General features: G+C 46.6%; 1 protein-coding gene across 3 annotated transcripts in view; it reads right to left on the bottom strand.

Annotated features, from left to right (window-relative positions):
* Positions 1 to 26,143, bottom strand: part of AFAP1L1 (actin filament associated protein 1 like 1) — a 67,271-nt gene that overhangs the window by 32,939 nt on the left and 8,189 nt on the right. For 2 of the 3 annotated variants that reach the window (XM_028849832.2, XM_015141219.3), the window contains exons 2-5: positions 6,537 to 6,665; positions 5,828 to 5,911; positions 4,951 to 5,048; positions 3,657 to 3,765 (exon numbers count right to left, since the gene is read on the bottom strand). In XM_028849832.2, the coding sequence (XP_028705665.1) occupies positions 3,657 to 3,765; positions 4,951 to 5,048; positions 5,828 to 5,911; positions 6,537 to 6,665 (420 nt within the window). Of the gene's footprint in view, positions 1 to 3,656; positions 3,766 to 4,950; positions 5,049 to 5,827; positions 5,912 to 6,536; positions 6,800 to 26,143 lie in introns of all 3 variants that reach the window. The other variant, XM_077937325.1, reaches the window with a different exon arrangement.

The raw sequence follows: 26,143 nt of genomic DNA, 5'->3' as shown, positions 1-26,143 counted from the left end.
AGCAGCTCTGGGCCAGGGTGTGGGGCCTCCTCTCTGCATCTCGTCTGTTCTAGCTCCCCACAGTCCCTCTGCTCCTGTTACCAGAAACTGCCCTGCTGGGCTGTCATATCTCCTGGCACGTATTCGTGCTGTTCCCTGTGCTCTCTCTCTTCTGCCAGAGAACTTCTCATCCATCAAGACCCAGATCAAAGAGCTTTCCTCTGACTTCCTTAGGCAGGGAGTGGTCAGCTCCTCCTCAATGACCCCAGAGTATTGCATGTGTGCATGGTGTGTGTGTGTGTGTGTGTGTATGTGTGTGAGGCGTGTGTGTGGGGTGTGTGTGTTGGTCACAGCTCTGATTTTTGTACTGCAGGGAGCAATGTACCAGCTGCCTGGGCTGAGACCTCCCTCCCTGCTCTGCCTTCTCGTCTTCTTCCACCTCAGCTCTTCCTCTCACTTCCTTCTAAACCTCTGGGACTGCAAAGGAAGAACTGAACTAGAGGAGATAATAATATTGCGCATAATAGTGACTACAACTGCCTGTGCGGATTTTCACAACACCTTCCCATTTGGAGCTGGCAGGTAGCACAGTGCAGTGCTGGTGTTAGTGGGATGTCTCAGACTGTATTCTGTATCAGAATCATCTGCGAGTTGTTTGAAAATGCAGATGCCCGGGCTGTATCTCCAGAGATTCTGGTTCATTGGAGTGGGCTGGGCTGAGGAATCTGCATTAAAAAATGACTATTTAATAGGAAAATTCTAAACATCCATAAAAATAGAAAATATATTGGACTCCAATGAGTTGGGGAAAATTTATTCAATAATTTTTAAAAAATGTTATTTTGATACAGGCAGTCCCTGGAACATACTTTGAGTTCAGATGGTTAAGAGCATGTGCTTTGGGATCAATCAGAGTTGAGTTCAAGTCCTACCTCTATCATTTACTGAGTGACCTCGAAAAGAAAAGTCTCTGCATTTCAGATTCTTGATCTGGAAAGTGACATGAGCAATTCCCACCTTGGCTTAGTGATACAATGCATGTGAATTCTTAGGACAGTGCCTGGCACACACAATATGCTAAACGAGTGCCAGCTGTTATTACTGTGATTGTCTCCTTTGATTCCCACAAGGCAGGGAGGTAGAGATCAGCCCCATTTTACAGACAAGGAAACAAGCCACACACAGTTTGCTGGTGACAGAGCCTGGATCAGAACTGAGGGTGCCGGCTCAGGGGATGGTGCACATCCCCCCTCCAGGAAGCCTTCCTTCACCCAGTCCAACTCACTCTCACAGCACACTGCTCTTCAGAATGCTGCTCTGGGCTCCTAGCCCCTCCTGTGCATCTGTTTCCTGAAGACAGCAGCACTGACATTCCCAGTGACAGGGACACCCAGTTCTATCTCCCAAGTGAGGCTCGGAGCCCGCCTTTCCAGCAGGCACTCTGAGGCCTCAGACGCTGGACATCTCCTGGGAGGTGAACAGGGGTGTTCACCAGGGCCAGAAGTGTGAAGCGGGGAAGGGTGAGGGGGCATGAGGGCACCTGGCAGGGCTGGACGCTGTGCGCGAGAGGAAGGATACTCCCTGATGGGCTTGGCGTGCTTTCCCTGGACAAGGTTCCCGGCCCTTCCTGAAGCCCTCCCTTTCCTTCTACCCCAGGATTCCAGCGGCTTCTGGGAGGTGTCTTCTCTGCCCTGTCTGAGAGGGAAGTGAGCTCCCTGGGGAGGTGAAGGAGCCCCATCTAGCCAATAGGCTTGACCTGGGATTGAAGGCCCAGCAGCACTTTGTTCCCTGCCCTTGAACGTATAAAATAAAGTTGGCCGTTTGACATCTGCGATAACAAAGAACCTGAGACTATCAAGGCTGAAGAGGGCTGTGGATTACCTGGTCCAAGCACCATAGCCAAAAGGTGCAATCGGCCCAAGATCCATCAGCTGAGGAATGAATAAGCACAATGTGGTCTATCCCTATGGTGGGGTAGTGTTCAGCCACAGAAAGGAAAGAAGTTCTGAGGCATGCTACAACATGGATGAACCTAGAAAACACGCTAAGTGAAAGAAGCCAGACACAAAAGGCCACAGATTATATGATTCCATTTATGTGAAATGTCCAGAATAGGCAAATCCTTATGGACAGAAAGTGAATTGGTGGTTAGCAGGGGCTGGGGTGGGGAATGGGGAGTGACTGCTTAGCGGCATGGGCTTCCTTCTGTGGTGATGACAATGTTTGGGGACTAGATAGTAGTTATGGCTGCGAACACTGTGAATGTACTGAATGTACTAAATGTCACTTGTTGGACAGTTTGAAATGGTGGAGATGGTTAATCTTATGTGTATTTTACCACAATAAAAAAATTCAACCATGGTAAAAAGCACAAACAGTAATACAAAAGAGTATGAATGAAAAAACATGTTCCCTTCACCCATATTTCTATTAATTTCCCACAGGAAAATCCTATTAATAGTTCCTTGCATATCCTTGAAAAATTGTTAAAACAGATGCATGCATGTATGTGTATATATGTGTGTGTGTGTGTACACCCTATTTAAAAAAACAAATGGAATTGTACGCAGTACTTTGTGTTTGATGTTTTCAATGACATAATAAAACCGATCTGTCTGTGCCGATCAGAATTCATTTTAGAAATCTGATGATTTTTTGGTGGTTGGAGAACATTCCACTGTGCTGCTGAATGACAGAGTAGCATCACACAAACAGTATCTTCTACAAATTCAACTACTCATCCTGAGCCATCCAAACATTAGGATATAGTTTCTTATATGTAACATTTAGTCCTTTTACCCAAACAAGTGACTTCATCTGATCTTCACTCAAAAGAACGTCCATGTGTTGCAATGCTGGAGGAAACCGATGAAAAGACCAAAGACTCTCTTTTATGGCCCATTTAAGAGATTTTCAATGGTAACCTGTACCAGTGCTCACTAAATTATTTTACTGCACCCACCTACTAGTAAAAATATATACATATATTTATGTGTGTTTTTGTATATGTGTATATATAAACATTTTTTTAAAAATATGCTATTATCAGATTATAAATACTACAAAACATTTACATGGAATTTATTAAAAGATGTGTTGAACTAAATAGAAGTAAAGCTTCTGATATTTCTGCCTACATCATCTTATGAACCCCTGGGTACCCCCACTCTACTCTGACAACCTCTGGTTTGGACCGCATGCTTTTTATTTTATGCATTGACTCGATAACCTAACCCACCTGTAGGATGTGAGTCTACTGAAACAATTTCACCACCCGCTCGAGAGGAGCACTTGGGTTAGCAGTTTTAGTAGGGGGAACAGTATAGTGGTGGTCATCTGTGTGGCTGCCTCCTAGCACACCGACACGGTGTGTCTGGTTCCTCTTTCTTGTTTTAAGGGTGGAAGAACAGAGATCCAGAGGGCAAGGGAAAATTTCCAAGGCCACACAGATCTGGGACTAGAACCTAAGTCCCTAGCCCCTGGGGCCACACACATTGGTCCACCCAGGCTGTCACCGAAGAGGCCAGGTGCCCAGGGCAGCTTCTCCTCAGTCAATGGTGACATGGTTGGGAGGGTGACAGGCTTGCACTTCCAGCTCCCGCAGGACACAGAGGAGCTGAGATTTGGCTTCTCAGGGAGGGGAAGTCCCCAGCCCCACCAAGGGGACCAGAACTTACTGTGGGAGCTGATGTACTCAGGTGACTTGCCGGGTCCCAGAGGAAGGGCCTCTTCATAGTAGTCCTCAGGGGGAGGTTTGTTGGGGAGTGGTGGAGGCAGGTTGGCTGCCTGTAAGGAGACAAAAAAGAGGGCTAGGGGAGTGGAGTAGGGTGGGGAGAGGGAGGCTGAGGGAGAGGGAGGCAGGAGCTCGTGGAAGGCAGGAGGCAGTGTGGATGTGAAGCCATACCTTTTAATAGAGCCACAGAGCTGGCAAAACTTGAGGGCATATTTATCCAGTGCTTCTTACCCCAATTTTTTTAATCATCGGGGTTCCCCTGGAATGTCTGCAAGGTTTGTGGACTGCCAAACAGCAGTAGTCACACTTTTTACTGAGCACATGCAGAATTACCAGAAGCTACTGTGAGTTCTGCACTACTCTGTAACCACGTCTACACACACACGAGGTGCAGTAGGACAAGGAAGCGTGAGGCCTGTTCTTTAGTGAGGCAGGACCACCTGCAGCTGAGTGCTGAGCCACTGGGCCAGGGGAACCATGGCTTTACAGCTGTTTTGCCACGTGTGAGTTGTGGGACATGGGTCATATCACTCATTTGCTCTGAGCCTCAGTTTCCTCATCTGTAAAATGGGCATAACAATCGTGCCAGCCTCATTCAGTTGCTGTCAGCATGTAAAGGACATAGTAAGTTGTTAGTGACTGGTACCGTTGCTAGTGATGATGACAATGAATTATGCAGTTGACAGATAAAGCTTGTTGTGATTATGAGCCCCTTGCTCTAATTCCATGGCCCCAAGGTTGGGCATCCTACATGTGCTCCAGTCTTTCATTCTGTAGGTGACAAACTCAGGCTCAGAGAAGAGAAGCAACTCGCCCAAGGCTACACAGCAGAGCCATGGGGGCGGGCAGAGGTCACCCAACTCCTGGTCGGGAGCTTTTCCCACAGCCCGGCTTATGTTATGCAATCAGAAGCTGGGGTGGTGACGTCCTTCGGGCCTGAAGGCACAGATAAGGTCACCACATTCTCCCTGCTCAGCACAAACACAGTGACTTCTCAGTCAGGAAGGTGGCAAAATAAAAAATAAAAATAAAATTAAATAAGGAAAAAAACACATAGAGAGCACATCATGGGCCATTGAAATGTTCATACGGTGCTGCCTGTGCCCTCACCCACAACCCGAGAGAGACAACAGGGTCCAGAACCGCCAGGAGGGCACCCAGCGTGAAGGGGAGAGCTTCCCCTGCCTCCTCCAGAGGCACAGAGGCCCTGCGGTGTGGGAACCCAGGCCATGACTCACGTTTCTCAGGCATGGGCTCTTGGCTGGCTCAGGGCTGGCTGCTTTGCTGGGCTCCCCATCATCCTCTGGCATGTCCCGAAGGTCACTCAGGTCACAGTCTACAGAGGGACAGACCATGGGGCAAAGAAAGCCAAGGATGAGCAGCACAGCCCTGGGGAAGAGGGCTGGATTTGGGGTCAGCAGGCCTGAGTGTGAGGTCAGGCTCCACCACCCCTCCATTAGTAACCCTAAGCAAATAACTTATGACTCTGAAACTCATCAGTACGCTGGCGGCAATGATGCCTGCCTTGTCTGTTTTCCAGGACTGTAGAGAGGATCAAATAAAATCATACTTGTTTTGGTACTTTGGAAATCGTTGAGCATGATGTTATAAAGGCACAGTGTGCACCCTAAGTCTATGAGTCCCCAAAACTCTCTCACCGAGACCTGTAGCTTTCTTTCTGTGTTGAACAGGGCTGTCTTCCCTCAGGATAGGGCTAGGTCGGCAGGTACTCTGCATGCACCCGGCTCAGCTGCTCCCGTGCCCATGGCAGCCACGCAAGCTCTCATTTCTGCTGAGCCACTGCACCACTCAGCCCAGTGTCTCAAGTGGCAATCACCTGGGCACGGCCAGCGAGGAAACGTCTTAACGTGCCACGCCTTCTTTGGACTGCATGGTCATCCCTACCATTCCTCGAATCTCTGAGCTCAATTCCTATTCCTAGGCAGACTTTGATTAGACTTTCAGAGCTGGCAGAGCCCAGAGGGGCCAAGGACTTGCCCCAAGCGACTTAATGATGCGACGTTAGGGCCAGGCCCAGTCCAGTCGGGGGACGCTTCTGCACACACAGGGAGAAAGGGAGAGCTCCGTAGCTGAGGCTGGGAGGGGGTCACTTACCAAATTCTTCAAAGAGGGACTCCACAAAGCTGGGCCCCGAGTGGAGGTCTGCTGTGTTCACATACAGGTAGGAGACCTCCTTTGCTGTGAGGAAGAAGAGGGACCCGCCAGCTGTGAAGGAGGAGGGACCAGGTCTCCCCTGCCCCACTCATACTTCTAGCCCATATGGGACACAGTGCTCACTTTGCAAAGCGCATTCACGTCCTAAATTATTTCACTGGGTTTCGAAGTTTGTTTTAGTTTTTACACTGTTATTGAGGATCTCTTTCTCCAGGGAAAAGGATGCCCAGAAGCCCAGTATGGAAACAGATTACTGGGGCTGTCAGGCATATGCTAGGGTGTGTGCGTGTCATGTGTCAGGTGTGGTGGGTGTGTGGGGGGCATGGGAGCATGTTGAGTTGTGTGAGGGGCTGGATGTGTGTGTTGTAGGTCAGTGTGGGGGGTATGTGGGTGTGTGTCTGTGGAGGGTGGGGGTGAAGGAGTACAAAGAACACAGCCAGGGCTGTCGGTGGGGAGGGGCCCCAGTGGATAAGCTCTTGCTTGCATGGAATGCATTGGACGCTGTGTCCAGGGCTTAGCCTTCCTCCTGCGGCAGCCCCTGGGGATGGGGGTGGGGCAGAGGGCTCCTGCGTATTCATGAGTCAGGTGAAGGGAGGTTTTGTTGTCCTACATAAGTGGAGCTCCTCCAGGCAGGCTGCTGGCGGCTGACCTGGAAGGGGCTGCAGGCTCTGCAGGATGGAGGCCACGGCCATCTTCTTCTCCAGGGTGGTATCGCTGAGGTACTCGTGGTCCAGAAGGCTGAGCAACCCAGTGAGCTCTGGGAGCAGCTGCTCCAGCACTGCGAGGAAGGTGGACGGGCACAGTCACAGCTGCACAGTCACAGCACAGTTGGGTGGCAGGGGTCAGAGGGCAGGTCCAGGTGTGCAAGCAGACCCAGGGGCTCTCAGCGGTCCCAGCCCTGCCACCCAGCTCCTGCAGGAGGGTCCTGCTCAGTTAGTCCTGTGGGGTCTCTCCGGGTCTCCCCACTCTACCTCAGATGGCCTTGGCCCAAGGACTGGACCTTCCTGGGCTCACCTGGCAACCCTGAGCTCAGGCAACCCCGAGCAAGGGCTCTCAGGCCTCCCTCTGCCCCAGATTGCCCTCTGCTTTGCTTGACCAGGGTCCTTTCTCACTGCAGCTCGAAGCTCAGCACAGGTCTCAGGCGGGAGCCCCTGGCCATCTAGGACAGAGGCAGGAAAGAGAGCCTTCCTGTCCCATCAGTTCATGTGCTTCAATCTCTGGAAACTTCTGTTTCCGGTGCCTTGGCCACAGCCAAACTAAACATTAACCCTTCTCACTCCACGTTATCAGTGCCATTCTTTCTTTCCGCGTGACACCAGTGCTTCTCAAACTTGAGTGTGTGTAAGAATTACCTGGGGATCTTGTCAAAATGCAAATTCTGATTCAGGGGGTGCGGGGTGGGATCCAAGATTCTGCATTTCTGATCCGCACCCAGCTGCAGCTGATGCTGGTGGTCCTGGACCACATGAGTTGCAAGATCCTAGAGCACAGAGTCCTTTAAGGACTTCAGTGTGCCAAGACCATGATGTCACTGATGTCTCCCTGCCCCAAAAAGTAACTTGGGACTTGGTTTGCCTTAGAGCCAAAGACCAGCTTCATCACAGTAGTACTGTCCTGCTTTGCAACCCACTGAGCACAAAAGCGTGGTAATAGAAGATAACCTGTGCTGAACAATCATTATCAGTTGTGTTCAGCCCTTTTACATTTTATTGTCTCATTTAAATCTTGTATCAAGCATTTTATTATCTCCATTGTATGGAGGATGAAACTAAAGCTCTAGGAGGTTAAATATCTTCTCCAGGATCACACAGCTGGCAGAGCCTAGAGTGAAGCTGCTTTCTTCATTCTTTTCTTTTAACCAGAGAGATATATTGACTCACAGTATTTTTTTGCTCCTACGAACAAGTTTTGAGGTAGGTCCCATGATCACCCCTACCTTTTAGATGAAGACACTAAGGCTCAGGGAAGATAAATAACTTGCTTGAAGTTGCACAGAGGCAAGAAGAAAAGCCAGGACTTTAGCTTCAGCCATGACTCCTAACTCCATGTGCTGTTCCCCACCCTGGGCCCTCCTGAGGAAACAGGAGACACTGACCCGGAGCTGCAGGGCCTGGAGGTGTAGGGGGAGATACAGCATCATGCAGAAGAGAACAGGCCCTGGAGCCAGATCGCCTGGGTTCAAATTCAGGCTCTATCATTCATTAGCAAAACACTTAACCTGTCGGTGACTCAGTTTCCTCCTTTAAAGGGGGGATAATAACAGAACCTGCCTCACAGGGTGGCTGTGAGAATTAATGACACCAGGCATGCAAAGGGCCTTGTCCAGCACAGAGCGAATGCTCACCACAAGTCAGCTATTCTTGCTGTCACTGAAGAATTTACTACACTGATCTGTGCTGATCCCTGAGCGCCTGCCTCCCTCAGCAGGCTGTGAGGCTCTAGCAGGCGTGGACTGGACTGTGAATCTCTGCTTCCTTATCATCTGGTGTGGGGCCTGCTCAGTGTGGGTGCTCTTCATGTGTCTGACAAGAGAGGAATGAACAGATGACCACACTAGGACCTTCTTTTAAACATAAATCTTATGTATAGATAGTGACTCGTTAGGAAAACATGATGCTGCAGTCTGTGGCAAAATCCATCATCACCCCAAACTCGCTGACAATGAGCTGAAGGCTGATAAGGACAGCTCCTATCTCATGTGCACTCTCAGCCACTGGGCACTGAGGGAGGGGCTTTCTGTGCGTGTTTCCATCCAATCCCCAGGGCACATTTGTGGACAGTCCTATTGGGATGCCTGATTTTTCAGAAGATGATACTAAGGCTGTGGCAGCTATGGGATGGTGGCACAGCTTGAGAGGTAGAGCCAGACTGATTCCAAGTCTATGTGATCCCTAGGGATCAGAGTGGCATAGCTCTGGGGGGTGAAAGGTGCCTGAAGATCCTGCTGCCACCAGGGCCTGAACTCCCACCATATCACATAAACATGGGTTCTGGATGGATATGTTTCCCTCTTTAAAGCAGGTAATCATTTAAAATCATTTTAGCCAAATTGTAGCTGTTTTCAAATAAATCTTTTCAAATGGAATAACAAACGTCTCTGGCACCCTCAACAGACACACTGATATGGCTTGGCTGTGTCTCCACCCAAATCTCATCTTGAATTGTAGCTCCCAGAATCCCCACGTATAATGGGAGGGATCACGGCGGGAGGGGCGGGGGTTACCCTGTGCTGCTGTTCTTGTGACAGTGAGTGAGTTCTCATGAGACCTGATGGTTTTATACGGGGCTTTTCCCCTTTTTTCTTGGCACCTCTCTTTGTTGCCACCATATGAAGAAGGATGTGTTTGCTTCCCCTTCTGCCATGATTGTAAGTTTCCTGAGGCCTCCCCAGCCATGATGAATTGCGACTCAATTAAGCCTCTTTCCTTTATAAATTGCCCAGTCTCGGGTATGTCTTTATTAGCAGCGTGAGAACAGACTAACACACTAAATGTTGATTAACTCAATTCCAAAACATTTACTGGGTACTAATTATGTGTCAGCCTGGCCCCTGGGTGGGGCTTAGAAAAAATGAGTAAGAGATTGTTCCAGTTGTCCCAATGCGCATTCTCTCTCGCTCTCAAACATGCACACATGCATACTTTCTCTTAGGAAATTACTCACAAGGGAGGCCACGGAAGATGCAAGAAGGCAGCCGCAGGTGGCCTGGGAGCCCTTCTGTGGCCTGCAGCCACGACTCACATTCAAAAGCACACGATACTTCTCTGCTCTCCCACAGGATGTTATGGCTCAGGGGTGCACTGGGCTGTTTATCCCTATACCGGTTATTCTGAAACTTTTTGGTATTGGGGTCCTTTTACACTTTTAAAAATTATTGGGCCAGGCGTGTTGGCTCACGCCTGTAATCTCAGCATTTTGGGAGGACGAGGTGAGCGAATCACTTGAGCTCAGGAATTTGAGACCAGACTGGGCAACAAGGTGAAATCCCATCTACAAAAGTATACAAAAAATTAGCTGGCAGTGGTGGCGCGTGTCTGTAGTTCCAGCTACTCAGGAGGCTGGGGTGGGAGGATCGCTTGATCCTGGGAGGTGGAGGTTGCAGTGAGTTGTGACTGTGCCACTGCACTCCAGCCTGGGTAACAGAGCAAAACCCTGTCTTAAAAAAAAATTGTTGAGGACCGCAAATTGCTTTTGTTTTATGTGGATTGTATCTATCAATATTTATTGTATTAACATTAAAACCGAAAAATCTTTAAAACACAAGAACACACAGATACTTATCCCACTAGCTTTCAAAGTTACCCCTTCATCACAGGTTGTGCCTGAAAAACTCCACTGTAAACTTGTAGAGAATGGGAGTGAAAAGGTATATAATGTCTTAGTACTATATAGAATTTGTTTGGACCTTACAAACCCCCTGAAAACATCTTGGGGACTGCCCCCAGGCAACCCCCTCATCCCTAGCTACACTTTAAAAACTGCTGCCCCCCAGTGAATGACTAATGATTGCTAAACTTTTTGGGATTTTTAAATCTGTTCCTCCCTCCCTCCCTCCTTCCCCCCTTGCCTCCCTTCCTCTCTCTTTCTCTCCACTCTCCCTCTCTCTCTTTTTTCCTTTTATTTTCCCCTCTCTCCCTTCTTTTGTTTCTTTCCTTCTGTCTTTCTTTTTGCTGTGATGTTCCAACAATTTCTTGTTGCTATCAGTAAATGCCTATGTGTGGCAGTTTTCTGGCTTCTAAATGCTCTACCGCTTCTAATTTAAGGTTTGTTATAGTCGTTTCTAAAGTAAGAACAGTTAGGTTCTGCATGAGTGCTCTGCATTTAAAAACCTGAGCTTTAGCACCCAAGCTTTGTAATACCTTTTTTGTTTACTTCCTGGTCTTTGATGGGATTCTTAACATGGGACCTTGACATCTAAGTGCTCTTCCTTTAACTGAGATTTGATCACCAAAGTTCAAACAGACCAAAGGAGAAGAAAGGAACTGAGTGCATCTGAGAGAAGCAGATGGAGAATGAGGGGCTGCTAGTCCTGGCGGTGTTTCTGCGACCTGAAGGGATCTGGCAGGCAGCAGAGGCAGAGGGAGGGGAACCATGCGGCAAAGCACAACTTGCACTGAACCTGCAAGAGTCTTTCCCTGGAGCTGAGCAGTTACCCTGTGCTGGACAGTTAATGCACATTATCTCATTTAATCTTTCAATGCCCTACAAAGGAGGAAATGGAGGCTCAGAGAAGTGAAGGTACTCAGCCAGCAAGCAGTAAAGCCAGGCCTTGAACCCTGGCCTGTCTGGCCCCACACCTGAACGTTCCATCAGAAGCCTTCAGCCCAGCTCAGCGCAGCAGAGGCCAGGAGGCCAGGCTGGGGCTGGGGGGAGGTGGGCAGACGTGAATACTGGGCTTCCTCTCACTGCCCTCCAATGGTGGGCTCTGGGCCATGACTTCACGGGGCTCCTGATCCGAGGATACCTTCACCTGTGGGTGGAAACCCTCACTGGGAGGCTGAAATTCCCGCGTGAAGGCCCTCTCCCCACTGGGCCTGTTTGAACTTCAGAGCTTCAACTGTGAAGATCTCATAGAAAAAAAAAAATAAACCACTGAAAGCAAATACCTGAATTAACAGCAGGGATCTCATCCCAGAGAAAACCTGATATACATCATGGATGTAAGAAACCTTTCAGCCAGTGCTGGGCTCTTCCAGAACAATACAGAGCTCACCGCAAGAAGCTAGCTTCCAATCACAGTGAATACAGAGGTTTGATGACAGCTCCATCTATAATGCTAGAGAATTCAAACCACAGATATTTAAAACATCAGAGAATTTAAATCGGAGAGGTCACATGGGTGTAAGGCATATGACAGGTGATTCTGCTAGGGCTCATATATACCACCAGGACAGTAACCTCAATTTTTAGTAAGAAAAGACTCCTCCAGCGGGATTGTTGAACATGCATGTTCCCACACCTCCTATCCAGAAAGTCTAATTTGGTAGGTCGGTCCCTGGATCCAGGAACTCACATTTTCACAAGTACTCCAAGTGATTCTGATGTGGGCAGTCCAAGGTTCAACCTCTGCAAAACACTCCACCAGAACAAATATGCTACAGAGGACATCTATGAACACAAGGAATGTGGGAAAACCTCTCTTATTCCTTAAAAAATTATCATTAGTTATCCTCTTCTGAAATAACTGAGAGTCAAGGTGGGAACAGGAGCCTCTGAAGATTATAAATAGCTGGAGTATGGAGTCTTGCTTAGAATAGTGCAGTGGCTAGGGCTTTGGGGTCGGACCCATGTATATTGGGATTCTTGCACTGCCACTTCTGAGCTGTGCATTGATGGGCACATTAGAAATTTTGAGCCCTGGTTTTGTCATAGGCAAAATGAGAATAATAGGATCCCAACCACATAGGGTTGGAAAACTAGGTGAGTAATGCTTGTGAAGCAGTTTGCATGGCACCATGCTTCAAACAAGCATTCACTAAATGATAGCCATACTGCATATTGTTTTGTCATTGTTGTTGTTTTCTAATACTCTCCAGAACTATGCAGACCAAAGTATTGATCAGACAGCAATAGGAATAGATTTGCTATAGTTGTAACAAGCTCCACAAGGACAGGGTCTGTGTCTCAATCAGTACACAGTAGATGCCCAATGAACATTTACTCAATGAATCCAATATTTTGATGGCCTAGTCTAATCCTTTTATATTAAACATGTAGCAAGTGAGTGTCCAAGAGGTTATTTAACTTAGTTATGGTCACACAACCAGTTGCAGGAAAAAGCATTTTGTGTTAAGTTCACACAATACTAACACAAAGCTTGATGCTTAAGATAAGTCATGGAAGAGTGGCTAAAAGCACAGGCTTGGACAATTTGGGCTCCCCTCCCAGCTCTGTCATTTTCTAGCTGTGGGCCTCTGGGGGAAACTTCTAAACTTTCCTAAGCTTCTGATTCTTCACCTGCAAACAGTGGGGGTGATCACGGTAGCTGCTTTCCAAGGTCATGGTGAAGATGAAATGAACTGATGTGTCTGGTGCTCAGGCACTCGATGTCTGCTGTCTTCATTCATCTGTAACAATCCTGTGGAGTTTCAGGTGCAGTGGTAGGCACAAAGGAGGAAGGTATGGGGACAAGAGGGCATGGTGGGACTCTGAAAGCCTCATCCTGTGAACTATTCATGGTTCTGGCCCTGACACTGAGCTTGGGATGGCTGTGGCACAAGGAGCTGGCGGAGTCCCTTCCCTCTGGGTGCCCACATTCCAAGGACCCCCTCCATGCAAGATGAGGAGACAATATCCTCTAGACAGAGGGGTAATAACACAATCCAGGAATCCTGGGTCCCTGCTGTCCCTAGTCAGGAAAAATTTCGTTCCCAATTCCCAAGCTGTCCCCCTCTCGTGTCTTTGCTCTTGGCAGACTTGGGCATCAGAACAGAACTGTCTTTATATCTCCAGTTTATTTAGAACCACGAATAAATTCCATCTATCTTGCTTGGTTTAGTTGAGTCTTAGGGAGGTACAGTGAATTCCAATGATGAGAAAAAGATACAACAGGAAGAAATGGACTAATCATTGTTTATAGGTTTTCAATCTTTTAAGTGAGACAGACAGGCTTAGAAACCCAAGATGAGGGATAATTATTCTGTGGATTGCAAAAAAGTTTTTCAAATAAATTTAGAAACTTATTTAAAATATATCTAAGATTAGACTGCTAAGTGCTTATTGTTCCTGGTGAGTACCCAACTAAGAGTAAGATCATTTTTCTATCTTCTCCTCACATGACTGAAATAAAAACAAGATGTTAGATAGCAGAAATTAAGCTACCAATAAAAAGTACTACCACTTGCTACCTGGTTCACATCCCTGATGCAGCCTGAGTGAAACCTTAAGCAAGAGGTATTTATCGCAGCCAGTAAGGACACTAGCGCACAGAAGGTCAGATTTATTTAGAGATCGCAAAGATACTGAGTTCATAACAAAAGACAAGTAATTAAATTTCAGCAAGCCACAAGAATAATAAACCCTGCATTGGCTCCTATCAAACCGGGCCCAGTGCTGGCACTTGGACTCATGATCTCATTCCTGTGTACCTTTCAGACTCTGGAACGTACAAAAATGCTTGGAAACAGCTTGCAAATTACAAATTCATTAAATGCAAAGCAGTGGGAAAATATACAACTTCTTTTTTCCCCACCTCACTATTTGACCAGCCTCTTTACAGAGATCACGAAGATAACTTATCCTTCTTTGTTTTCAAAGTCAGAGTAAATGCAACTAGCACCATTTAAAAATGGAAAAAGACCACTGTGAGACTGTGGTTTTATGAAGGGCCTACAATTTTTCTTTTGATTTGCTCAAATTTCCTTTCTTATGTAAAGGAAAATGACCCAATTTCCATCTCATAAAGGCTCCTGTTCTGGAGCAAGAACCAGTGCATTACTTTGAACATTTCTGATCATTATTTTAGAAAGAACTTTCTGCATACTGTGTTTTAACAAACCAGCATATTAGTGGGGTATGACCCACTGTACCAGTGGCGAGGCAAGTCACCCTGGAAAGAAAAGCAGTATGCTGATCAGATGTGAGCTCAGTGCTTGGGTGGGATGAAGGAAAGGAAGAGCAGCCTTTCCTGTGACTTTCAAACCCTGCAGGCTTTTCTTTTCTTTCTTTCTTTCTTTCTTTTTTTTTGAGATAGAGTCTCGCTCTGTCGCCAAGCTGGAGTGCAGTGGTGCGATCTTGGCTCATTGCAATCTCCGCCTCCCAGGTTCAAGTGATTCTCCTGCCTCAGCCTCCTGAGTAGCTGGGACTACAGGTGTGGGTCACCACACCCAACTAATTTTTGTATTTTTAGTAGAGATAGGGTTTCACCATGTTGGCCAGGATGGTCTTGATCTCTTGACCTTGTGATCTGCCCGCCTCAGCTTCCCAAAGTGTTGGGGTTACAGGCGTGAGGCACAGGGCCTGGCCCCTGCAGGCCTTTCTAGGGACACCTCCTTCCAGGCTGTCCTCACACTCTGTTCTTCAGCCTCTTAACTCAGGGACTTTGATGAGCTATTATTTTTGCCTATCAGAATTCCCTTCCCCTGTCAGCCAGTAACATCCTCTTTAGCTCTCCACTCAATCCTGACTTCTTCAGGTATACCTTCCTTGTCCTCTTCATTGCACCTACTCCCCCCATTTTATGCCGTGGTAGCAGCAAGTATCTCTCCCTGTGGCACTTCACATGGTAAGATTTTGTATTTACTTATGTATTTTTTGATGATGGTCACTTTCCCCAACTTAAGCCTGAGCTCCTTGAGTACAGGAAGATTGCCAGCTTTGGCTAGTACCAAACACAGGGCAAATGTTTAAGTATACACGGAACAATAAATTATTGGAGCAAATTTTATTTTCTTTTCTAGAGTTGATAAAGTCTAACAGCTAGTTAGTGTGATTTTAAAACCATGTCTGGCCTTATAGTGGCTCAGTATGGTAAAGAGATGCTTGGAAAAAAAAAAATCAAGCAACAAAAAGTACCTCCAGTACTTAAAAGGAAGCAGAAGCCCGATTTTTCACTTGGCTAGGCTCCCAAATGCTCTATTTTGTTGAACTTGTAACCCTCACATGAATACGGTTGCCAATTTATTTAGTGATGTACATTTTGTAGTTGGTGGATTTTAATTCTAACATATACATTGAGAAATAATGATAACAGATATTGAGCAACCTAAACCACCTGAGTTTAATTCCTGTTCCCCAATTTCCAAACTGGTACCTCTGGGGCACTCATGTTAACGACCTGTGCCTCATGTACACCGTTAGTAACGTGAGCATATCTACCTCACCAGTGGGAACAGGCCCCGACACATGTGAATGTGCCTGGAACAGAGTCTGGCACATAGTAAGCTCTCAGTAAATGTTAGCTATCTCCATTACTCTTCCATTACTACTATAAGACATATTCTGCTTTAAGTGATTTACATGTATTATTTACATAAATTAAGTCTTTTTTTTTTTTTTTTTTTTTGAGATGGAAGCCCTGTTGCCCAGGCTAGAGTGTAGTGGCCTGATCTCGGCTCACTGCAACCTCCACTTCCCGGGTTCAAGCAATTCTCCTGCCTCAGCCTTCCAAGTAGCTGGGACTACAGATGCGTGCCACCACACCTGGATAAGTTTTTGTATTTTTAGTAGAGACAGGGTTTCATCATGTTAGCCAGGATCGTCTCAATCTCCTGACCTCGTGATCTGCCTGCCTTGGCCTCCCAAAGTGCTGGGATTACAGGCGTGAGCCACTGCGCCCGGCCCATAAATTAAGTCTTACAATAAGGTGGATTAGCTCCTTTACACATGTGGAAACTGAGCATGCTAGAACGAGAATACTGGAGGATCTAGTTGTTATGCCTCCCCCAGTTTTCCCTCAGGATGCTTCTTCTGTCTGTGTCCAGATCTGGGTTTACTCTGCAGAGAGGTCACCAGCTCCTCAGGTGAGGCTGGCAGAACTGCCCTTCACTTCCTGGGTTGAGAAATCTGTCCTTCCCCTGCCCACAGACTCTTTCAAGTTGTTGCAAATCTACCCAGCTGGCCATCAGGACATCTCCCTTTCTTCCTCTGAATTTACAAGCACTTCTCTGAGTCCAAGTGAAGGCCAAACAGTGGGCAGAACGTAGAAGGAGATGGCGCTGGTTGGACTCACATTGTTTATCACCAAGACAAACACTTCCTGTTGTCCCAGCTTGGACAGGGAAGCCCACTGTACATGCAGGCTGGAAAAGAATGACAAAGGGACAGAAAAAAAAAAAAAAACCCCAGCTGCAAAGCCAATGCCTCAGTCTTAGTGCTTTCCAAGAGTTAAATATAGCCCCTGTGTGAGGGAGGGCAGGGGTAGTGAGGTCACCTTGGAAGACTTTTGTGTGTGTTAATTACAGCGATTGCAGGAAACTGAATATCCTCTTATGCTGAAGAGAATAGTACAAATTTGACTCCACAGGGTAGAAACACAGAAACATTCATGAAGAGAGAAGGCAAAAAAATAGTGGGAAGAATTTGGGACTTGGAGGACTTGGTTTGGGCTCTAACTCCTCCCATTTGCCAGTATGTAATTTCGGGTGAGTTATTTAACCCCCTGAGAATCATTTCCTCGTCTGTAAGAAGGGGCTTAGAAAGCCCATGCACAGGTTTGTGTGAGGGGGAAATGAGGAATGGCTGGGAAAAGGCTGGTATACCGTAGGGATTATTGTTAGAGATGGTAGAGCACCATTCTTCGACGCACAGTTATTTCAGGAAGACAGGGTGGTCATAGGGAGTTTCTGGGAGCCACTCTTCCCAGGAGTCAGGCTAGGATGACAGGCTCAGGGAAGCCCCGCATCCTCAATGGCCTTCCTCGCATCACTTCTGCCCAGGTTCCCGTCCTCCACCAGGAGGGCCGTTACTTGGGGCACTTTGTTTCTCAGCTCTGGGCCTCCACGGAAGCCATAGCTGCTTCTCCCCAAACCATTTCCAGACCACACAGGAGGGAGTGGGGGAAGGCCACCCGCTTCTGAGGAAACAGCTTTTGGCTGTGGGACTGGGCTCTCCCAGAATTGTTCCTTTGTCTGCGGATTCCTCCCTGTTGAGCTCACAAAGGAAATGGGTCCAGGAGGAAGTGGAAAACTGTGACACACACGCGCACTCCTCACACAAGATGGCAGCTGTTTCCGCATCCAGCGTCCTGCACTGTCTCCTTCACCAACGGCGTGGGGAAGCAGCGTAGTCCCAGGGAGTAATCTGGGATGCCTGATGGTAAAAGCAGGTAGTATTTTCAAGCGCTAAAGTGATGTTCCAGATGTTGTGCTAAGCATTTTGCATGGATTACCTCACTCCTCATAATGACCCTGTGAGGTAGGTTCTGTTTTTGCCTGTTTACACATGAGCCAAGTGAGGCTCAGAGAGGCACAGTCATTTGTTTAAAGGCACGCAGCTGGCAGGCTAAGATTCAAATCTAGATCTCACTCCAGAGCCTAAGCTTTCAATCGCAGCACTAGCGTACCTTCTGGTCTTCCTCTCATAGGCGTCTCTTACCTACAGACCTTGCTGGAGCCAGTAGTAAGCTCCTCTGACCATTCCCCAACTGCTGTTCATTCACCAGATCGGATGTCTGGCCTGAGGCCTACTGGGACTGGGGATTTCTGCTTTTGAGACGTCTGAGTTTGGGGACCCATCTCACCAATCTCTCTGGGCTGACAGAAAAGCCTCTGACTAGAGGTATGTGGGTTATATAATCAATAATAATAAAGCTATACAATAATAACAGCCAACATGCATTGAACACTTCCTATATGATGGGTACTGTGCCTTGCACTTTTACTTCTTTAAAAATATGATCTCATGGCCGAGTGAGGTGGCTCACGCCTGTAATCCCAGCACTTTTGGAGGCTGAGGTGGGCGGATCACTTGAGGTCAGGCGATTGAGACTAGCCTGGCTAACATGTACTAAAACTACCAAACAAACAAACAAACAAACAAACAAAAAACCCCATATGCCTGTAGTCCCAGCTACTTGGGAGGCTGAGGCAGGAGAGTTGCTTGAACCGAGAAGGCAGAGGCTGCAGTGAGCCAAGATTGCACCCCTGCACTCCAGCCTGGGCAACAGAGTGAGATTCCATCTCAAATAAATAAATTAATTAATTAAAAAAATAAAAATAAAACCTCAGGTGGACAAAAATTAATCCGAATCCTTGCTTCATAAGATACTCTCATTATTGGCCCATGCATGCCACATTTTTAGTTATTTATGTAATTATTTTTGATAATGGAGTAAGCACACACGAACCTACCATTCAAAGCAAAAGCCAGGATCTTGACAATATCTTACATCTAACTTTATGATCCCGCCCTCCTGCCTCCCCTGCCCAATCTCACTATCATCCTGAATGCTGCATTCACCATGTCCTTGCTTTCCCCTGTATATAGTTTTAGTACACCCAGATGTACTCCCGAAATTATTTTAAATTTTTAGTTTAAAAATTTATTAAAAGAATATAGTGCTATAGGTAACCTTTTGTGACTTTTTTCTTTACTATTATGCTACTAAGATTTATCCATATTGCTGCTTGTTATCGTGTTCATTCATTTTGACTGTTACATGTCATTGTGGGAATATTCTCTGTGCCTAACACTCAGTGCCTGTTACCTCATTTGCTCTTTGCAACAACCCTATATGGTGGGAACTCTTATCCCAGTTTTACTGGCAGGAAACTGAGGCCTAGCAAGGTTAAACTTGCCAGAGGCCACAGGAGCCAGGGTTGGAAACTTTCCACATCCCACAGTGCACTGTGTTTTGGTGCTCTGGAGAAAACACAGGCACTGGAGCCAGAATCTCAGGGCTCAAGCCCCAGCTCCACACTTACTGGTTGCGTGACCTTGGGCAAGTCGCTGTGTGTCTCTGAGCCTCAATTTCCTCAACATCAAAGTGGGGTGATCATAACTGCCCTGCTTACCTCTACAGACCTTTTGTGAGACTCAAGGCTGATGATGCTGGTGAGAAGCAGGAGCACCCTGTATACTGAAGTTTTGTAAATTGGTAAATTGTGATTAATATAAATGTGCCATCCTCTTACCTTCCACTTCCAATCAAACAACGTAACTCATTTGGAATTCAGAAGAGACTGAATAGCACCTCAGTCAGAAAGGCAAAGGATTAGGTGGACAATTGGCTTGCAGAAACCTCAGTGTGATCAAGAAATCAGAAAAATCATCAACAGATGCCACAGGCTACACTAATAGGAGTATGTGGTTAGCTTTGTTCTATTCAATAGAGTTTAAAAATTATTTTTTACTATTTCTGACCTATTTGCAATATCTGAGACCCTACCCTGGTGCGGTTTATTTGTGGTATTTCCTCTGCATAACCTGTTCTCCAACTGCTACCTCCTGGTTTAGAAGCCACTTCCTCCAGGAGGCTGATCCAGCCTTCCTGGACAGGGGAGGTTCCCCTGTTGTATGCGCCAGAGTAGATGACTTGTTCGATGTCCTTCTCCACTAAACTGTGAATCCATGAGGACTGAGATGATGCCTGACTTCGTATCTGCCCAGTGTTCAGCACAGTAATGGGTACACAGCAGGTGCACTGAGGAGGGGCTAAGCGACAACCTGGAATTCACAGGAAGGACCACAGACTAGGGAGGCCTCATGAATTCTGCCTTTGACAGATGTCTCCAAGAACAGAAGGGCTCTTGGGGAGTGGGAGAAGAGAAGGGGTGGAGCAGATGTGCTCCCTGGGGAACTGGGGCTTTGGGGGAGCAGAAATGGACCAGGAGTGACAGTTCCAAGACCACAATATTAGGTTTACTGTATAGAATAACTTTCCAGCAATCTGAACTAAGACAGGCAGATAGGTATCCCTTTCAAGAGGGATAAAGCCCAGGTGGGACAGTCCCTCATCAGGAAGGCTAGGGAGGAGTCAGTACAGTGGGTAGCTGTGGCATTGTGAACCCAGGTGAGACGTACCCAACATCAAACCTGGGATTTGGCTTCCCTCACCCAGGCAGGTTTCATCATTTCACCAAGCCTGTTTTCTCAATGTAAGACAGAGATAATATGAGTGCTTACCTCAAAGGGTTGTGGCAAGAAGAAAGGGAGACAATGTATGAAGACTGTATGCATCAAGCCAGGTACATGTGAATCATGCTTGTAAGGGTTCATTATGATTACTAATGTTGCTGCGGTTGTCAGTGATGAAAGGAAATCAACCAGACCAGGGCCTAGACTAGATATTCTAGGTGGGAGGCTGAGAGTTGAGCTCAGATGGCCACTCTGACTGTCTGCCCAGGTAGGAAGTCTTCCCTCCTTTGCTTCCCTCTCACCTGCAGAAACCATTCAGTGTTAAACCTGGATTTGGTTCTGGGCCAGCCCCCCATGAACCTTCCCCGCAGGAATCCACCCCTGAATAGGCTCTAGGAGACCCTGGGGTGATTCCTGCCTCCATCATTGGGGTTGAGGATCCAAGAAAATGTTGATCAAAAGTCATGGAAATGGATGTTTTGAGTTTTGAAATGCCCCAAATATCTCTCTGCTTCTGCATTAAACTAACAATCGTGTATAATTAACCTAACTCAAAGTGGAAGAGTTTAAAGTTTTATGTATTTCTGCTTTTAAACATCAAGGTGAGTTGCTCTTATAGTCTGCTGCTCACTTGAGATATTTGCTGTATCTCCTAACTGGCCACCTCTTTCCAATCTCTCCCTTTCCATTCTAATGTGAGCTCACTGCTGGCTTTAATAATTTCCCCAAATTGCAACACATCATAATCTCTTCCTGCTCATAACTCATCCACTGCTCCCCAGGGCCCAGGACACCAGTTTTCCTTTGTGACACAGATGATGAAAGATCCTCACGTGCTCCATGCACTCCCTGTGGCTTATCCCCAGTGTCTCTATAACACCATCCCTTTGCAGGATGGGCAGGCAAGGAGCGAGAGTGAAAGTGTCAGAGAGATAACTTGGATAAATTTCTAATTTATTAAGAAAGGCAGTCATTTCTAAACCTGAGTTTTAGGCATTTGCTTTCTTTTTTCAAAAAGTTGACTGCTTCTTATGTGCTGAGTGCTTTTACTATATGAATCCAATGATCCCTCATTGTAGATAGGAGACTGTTATCTCCATTTTTAGTTGAAGAGACAAACTCAGGGGGTTAAACGAAAGGAGTCGAGCCAGGATTCAAACCCTAGGCAACTTGATACCACGGCCAGAGACCTCAGTTCTTGTACTCTCCTGTCTCTATTATTAGTTACAGATTGCAAGCCACACAACCTCTAAGGACAGGGACACACCCAGTTAGCGACTGGGAGAATACGGCCCTACTCTTTGGAAGGACATGGAGGCCCCTTTTCACCTCCACCTGCTCTTCTGGGCTCTTGGCATGCTGCCCCGCTTTGCTTTCTGAGCACGCTTCTGGGCTCTTCTTTCCATGATTTTCTCCATCTGGAATGCCATCTCTGCAGTACTCCTGGCTAGGAAGTGTCCCTTGAAACTTCTGGTCCTTTATATATTCTCTCTGATGGACACTGACTAGATATGACCTCATGTTCCAGGCATCGGTGACCAAGTTTCACTTTCTCTGCCACACTGGGAGATTCAGGGACCCTGAGCTTCCTCTCTGGAACCTCTGAGAGCTGCACCTGGTTGCTGGCTGGAAGTGAGGAAAAGCCATCAGGCTCTCTGGCTTCCTGGCACACTTCCAGGAGATCAGTTTTCTTTTTGGGCCAAGTGGAGCTAAAAAAAATCCCCCTTGGTTTTGCATCAGCAGGATCTGCTTTCAGCAAACCCTCCAACAAGAATGGGCAGGAAGAGTAAATATTTATTCTACAAATGAATAAATCTGGTTCCATCTTCAAAAGAAAGCCTTAGTATAAATTATCATAATTTCTCCATTCTAAGATACCACTGATTTGAAGATATTTTCATATTGAACAAACAGCTTTTTGAAAAATAAAAGGGAACAAAACAAATACATGAAGATGTCAATTGTAAGGTATGTTCTGAGTTTTTAAAAAAATATATCTTTGTATCAATGAAATAAAAATATATATGGTTTAATTTTTATTTTCTTCTTTTGGCTTTGGTGCTGTCAGAAAAAAAAAATTCTCTAAAACTTTGACTAGACCACGGTGAAACGTGGGTAGATACCAACAATGTGTCCCGGCCAAGTCCCACCCCTGAACCAGGTGGGCTCCAGGTCAGCAAGGGCACTCCCTGGTCACCCGTGCACTAATGGCAGCCCTGAGGCCCTGCAAAGCCAATGGATAGGCTTTCTTCCCAGCAGAAATATGTCTGTGTTCTGCTGATACCTGGTAACCACATTAGTGACATGTGGAAAGCCAAATGGGAACCCGTCAGGTGACCGTAGGCAAGCCACTACTCCTTGTACCTGTTTCCCCAGTTGGAGAATGAATGAGATAGGATTAGATAAGTGGTTTCCTAATGCTCTTCTGATGAAGCCTATGGGATCTGCATAGCTTCCTTAGGTACTGCCCTGGGAGTAAGAGGGATGGAATGGGCTGTGCTCAGTGTTCTCATTCCCACTTCACTCATAGCAGCTCCGTTGCTTAAGATTTTGTTTGCAAAAGGTTTCTGAGGCCAAAAGTAGTTTGAAAAACACTGGTAAATGGCATTCTGGGGTCCTCCCAGCACTACTCTTGAGTACACACTCTCATATGGTTTAAGGACAGTGCTTCATTCCTCGGTTTGGACACACCCTCAGAATCCTTCTCACCACAGTGCTCCAGGGAGACACTCCCAATCTCTCTACAGCCTAATCCAGGTGTTGGCCAACTTTTCTATAAGGGATAAGATGCTACATATTTTTAGGCTTTGTTGGCCTCTGTTTCAACTACCTAGCTCTGTCCTTTTAGTGAGAAAGTAGCCATAGACAATATATAATGAACAGGTGTGGCTGTGTTCCAAGAAAATTTTCTTTACAAAGACAGGTGGCAGGCCAGATTTTGCCCTTGGGATGAGGTCTGCAGGTCCCTGCACTATAATACTTCAACCTTAATGGTGAAGGAACTGAAGCCCAAGGGGGAATTAAAGGAACTGGGTTAGGATCCTTATCTCCCGGAAGTGAATTGCTTCCACCACACTATGCTACTCACTTAGCTGTGACTCTTGCCCTAAGTTGAACTGCAGGCATCTGGGGACTACATAGTTGAGGGAATGGCGCCTGGAAAAGGCACGTGTTCCATTTCTCTCTCTCAGGAGATCAGTTTTCCTCTAGGTTCTTAGAAGGCTATAAAAAGCCCCCAAGTTTGCCTCCTGTGAGGAGTGCTGTCGGTCAATTCCCTAGAACTGGTATGACTGCAATGTGGTGCCACATTCTGCCTCCGCCACAGCCTGACAGCTGTGCCAGGGAGAAGAATCATGCCAGACCAGCTCTGCACCTTCACTCCCTACTTAGGGCAAGGCTGGGATTCCCCAAATGGAATTTAGATGGAGGATAGACCCCGGCTGGGCCCTCCTGGGTCAGCCTCTTTGTTAATTCCAGGAGAATGAGAGCTTCATGAATGCTGAATACCAGAACTCCAAGGGCCACAGTGGGAAGAATGTGAAGGGTAAGAAATAAAACCTCATGCAGGCTGCCTGGCTATACCCCTTCACTGATAAAGGATGTTCCCTAGAATTATTCAGACCCCCTTTTCCTCCTCGTCTTCTTGGCACCCTCCTTGTCCCCACTTAGAAATCTTTACCTAGTTAGCCCATTTTACCTAGCAAGTCCCTCGTATAGCTAACCTGGGTATAACCCTCCAACATTCATGGAGAAGCAGCGGAGAGCAATGGTAAAGAACTCAGGTATGGAGGTGAGTTGGGTTGCATAAATAAATAGCCCTTTCAAAGCCTCGGTTTCGTCATGTATAAAATGGGAATATGACAGTATCTATTGAGTCATGGTGGGCTTTCAGCAATAAGTACACTCGACTGTAACTATTAAGCATTTGCTGTGTGTTAGACACTGGGAATATGACACAGAAGATAGTCCTAGTCCTCAGGACTCATACACACATAAAACAGATATTTCAACGAGTGTGGTGAAAACTTCTAAAAGCCCAGTCTGAGGTGGGTGGTGGTAACCCAAAGTCAGGGGAGATCTAGAGATGGATGTGGCAGGGAGATGACATTAAGCTGCATCTTTCAGGAAGGGGGAAGAGCAGAGCCATCTGTTTGAACCTTAGTTATTGCATCTGTCCAATGGGGAGAATGTCTCTGCTGTCTACTTCACAGCGCCATCACCAGGGTCAAGAGATGCCACAGAAGAGAAACTCAGGACTGGAAGGGTCTCCAGAAACATAGACTTTAGTGGGTCAATTCTCTGTCTGATGAGTCCCCCATTACACAGGTTCCTTCTTGCCCATAGCAACCCCCGTCCCCCACCACACCGTGAACGGCTGCTAAATGACAGCGTGTATGATCACATGGGCAGGGGTTGCCCAGCCTCTGCACAAAGCACATCAGGCTAAGCTGAAATGAAGATAACTGGTGAATGTCAAAGTGCTTCTAAAAGTTAAACACTTTATAAAAATGTATTTTCTTATAACATGGAAGTGAGTGGCTGAGCCAGGGCTTAGATGTAGGTGTTCTGCTTCCATGTCCAGAACCATTTCCATTCTGGCACTCTGTGCTGGGATATGTATTGGAGGCTGGAGTTCATATCACCTGGGAGACCATGGTGGAGGGCAGGGGAGGGGAGGGGAAGGAGAAGCCAAGATAAACACAATGCATCTCTGAAGGTCCATTTTGTACAAAGATATTTTGAGAAGGTGACAGAAGGGGTCAGATATATTATGGATGCTAATAAAAAATTTGTACGGCTTTTTAAAGATAAAATGAGACATTTCATGCTTTCAGAGGTTGCTTCGGGTAACAGACCCAGACCCTAGGGACCCATTCATTTGAAAAGTGTGAAAGACAGAACTAGAAGCAGGTGTTTGAGCAAGGTCAAGGGTCAAGATAAAAGCAGTGCATGAAAACAGTAATTATCACCCTGTGTGAACATCAGAATCACCTGGGGGATTTGCAAAAAAAGAAAAAAAAAAGCAGATTCCCAAACCTCTGACCCACTGATCAAATCTTTGTGGGTGTATTTTCAGTAGGCTCCACGGGGGTGATTCTGAGCCCAGCTGGTTTTGAGAACCACTGCTTTAGATAAATAGGGAGTGGTCCTTAAGGCAGGCTGGAGAAGGCAAGAGCAGAAACAGGAAGCTCCTATCCGAGGCAACAGGATACAGAAGCCATCCAAGATATATTTCCCAATAATAGTCAACAGGATTTGGGATTTGATTGTATAAAGGATGAAGGCAAAGGAAATGATGGATAATGATGAAGTCTACATTTCTGTCCCTAAAGTGAGAATCATTGACGTGGAGAATCCTGGAGTTGAAAGTGGCCATATCCAACTTCTACTAAAGTGGCCATATCCAACTTCTACTCCGTGAGTTTTGTACTCTCACTTTCACTTATTCATCATCTCAACAGACATTTACTGAGCACCTACTATGCATCAAGCAATACACTAGGTCCTGGGGGAAGGGCAGAGAGCAAGGAGAGAAGAGCCCTGCCCCAACAGAGCTCATATGAACAGCTAATTCAAGCCCACAGTGAACTGTGATTGTGAAAATGTCAATTCATGAGAAGTGCAGGGTGCTCTGAACATCTAAAACAGGCATGTACCTTGGGAGATTAGGAAACATTGCCCTGAGGAAGTCATATTTGAGCAGTGAGCTAAGGAAGAGGAAGGGTGAACCAGGTGAAGGCA

This window comes from Macaca mulatta, chromosome 6, assembly GCF_049350105.2.
Source record: "Macaca mulatta isolate MMU2019108-1 chromosome 6, T2T-MMU8v2.0, whole genome shotgun sequence".
Lineage (NCBI taxonomy): Eukaryota > Metazoa > Chordata > Mammalia > Primates > Cercopithecidae > Macaca > Macaca mulatta.
The sequence above is the reverse complement of the archived record's forward strand: the minus strand, read 5'-3'. Positions and strand labels throughout refer to the sequence as shown.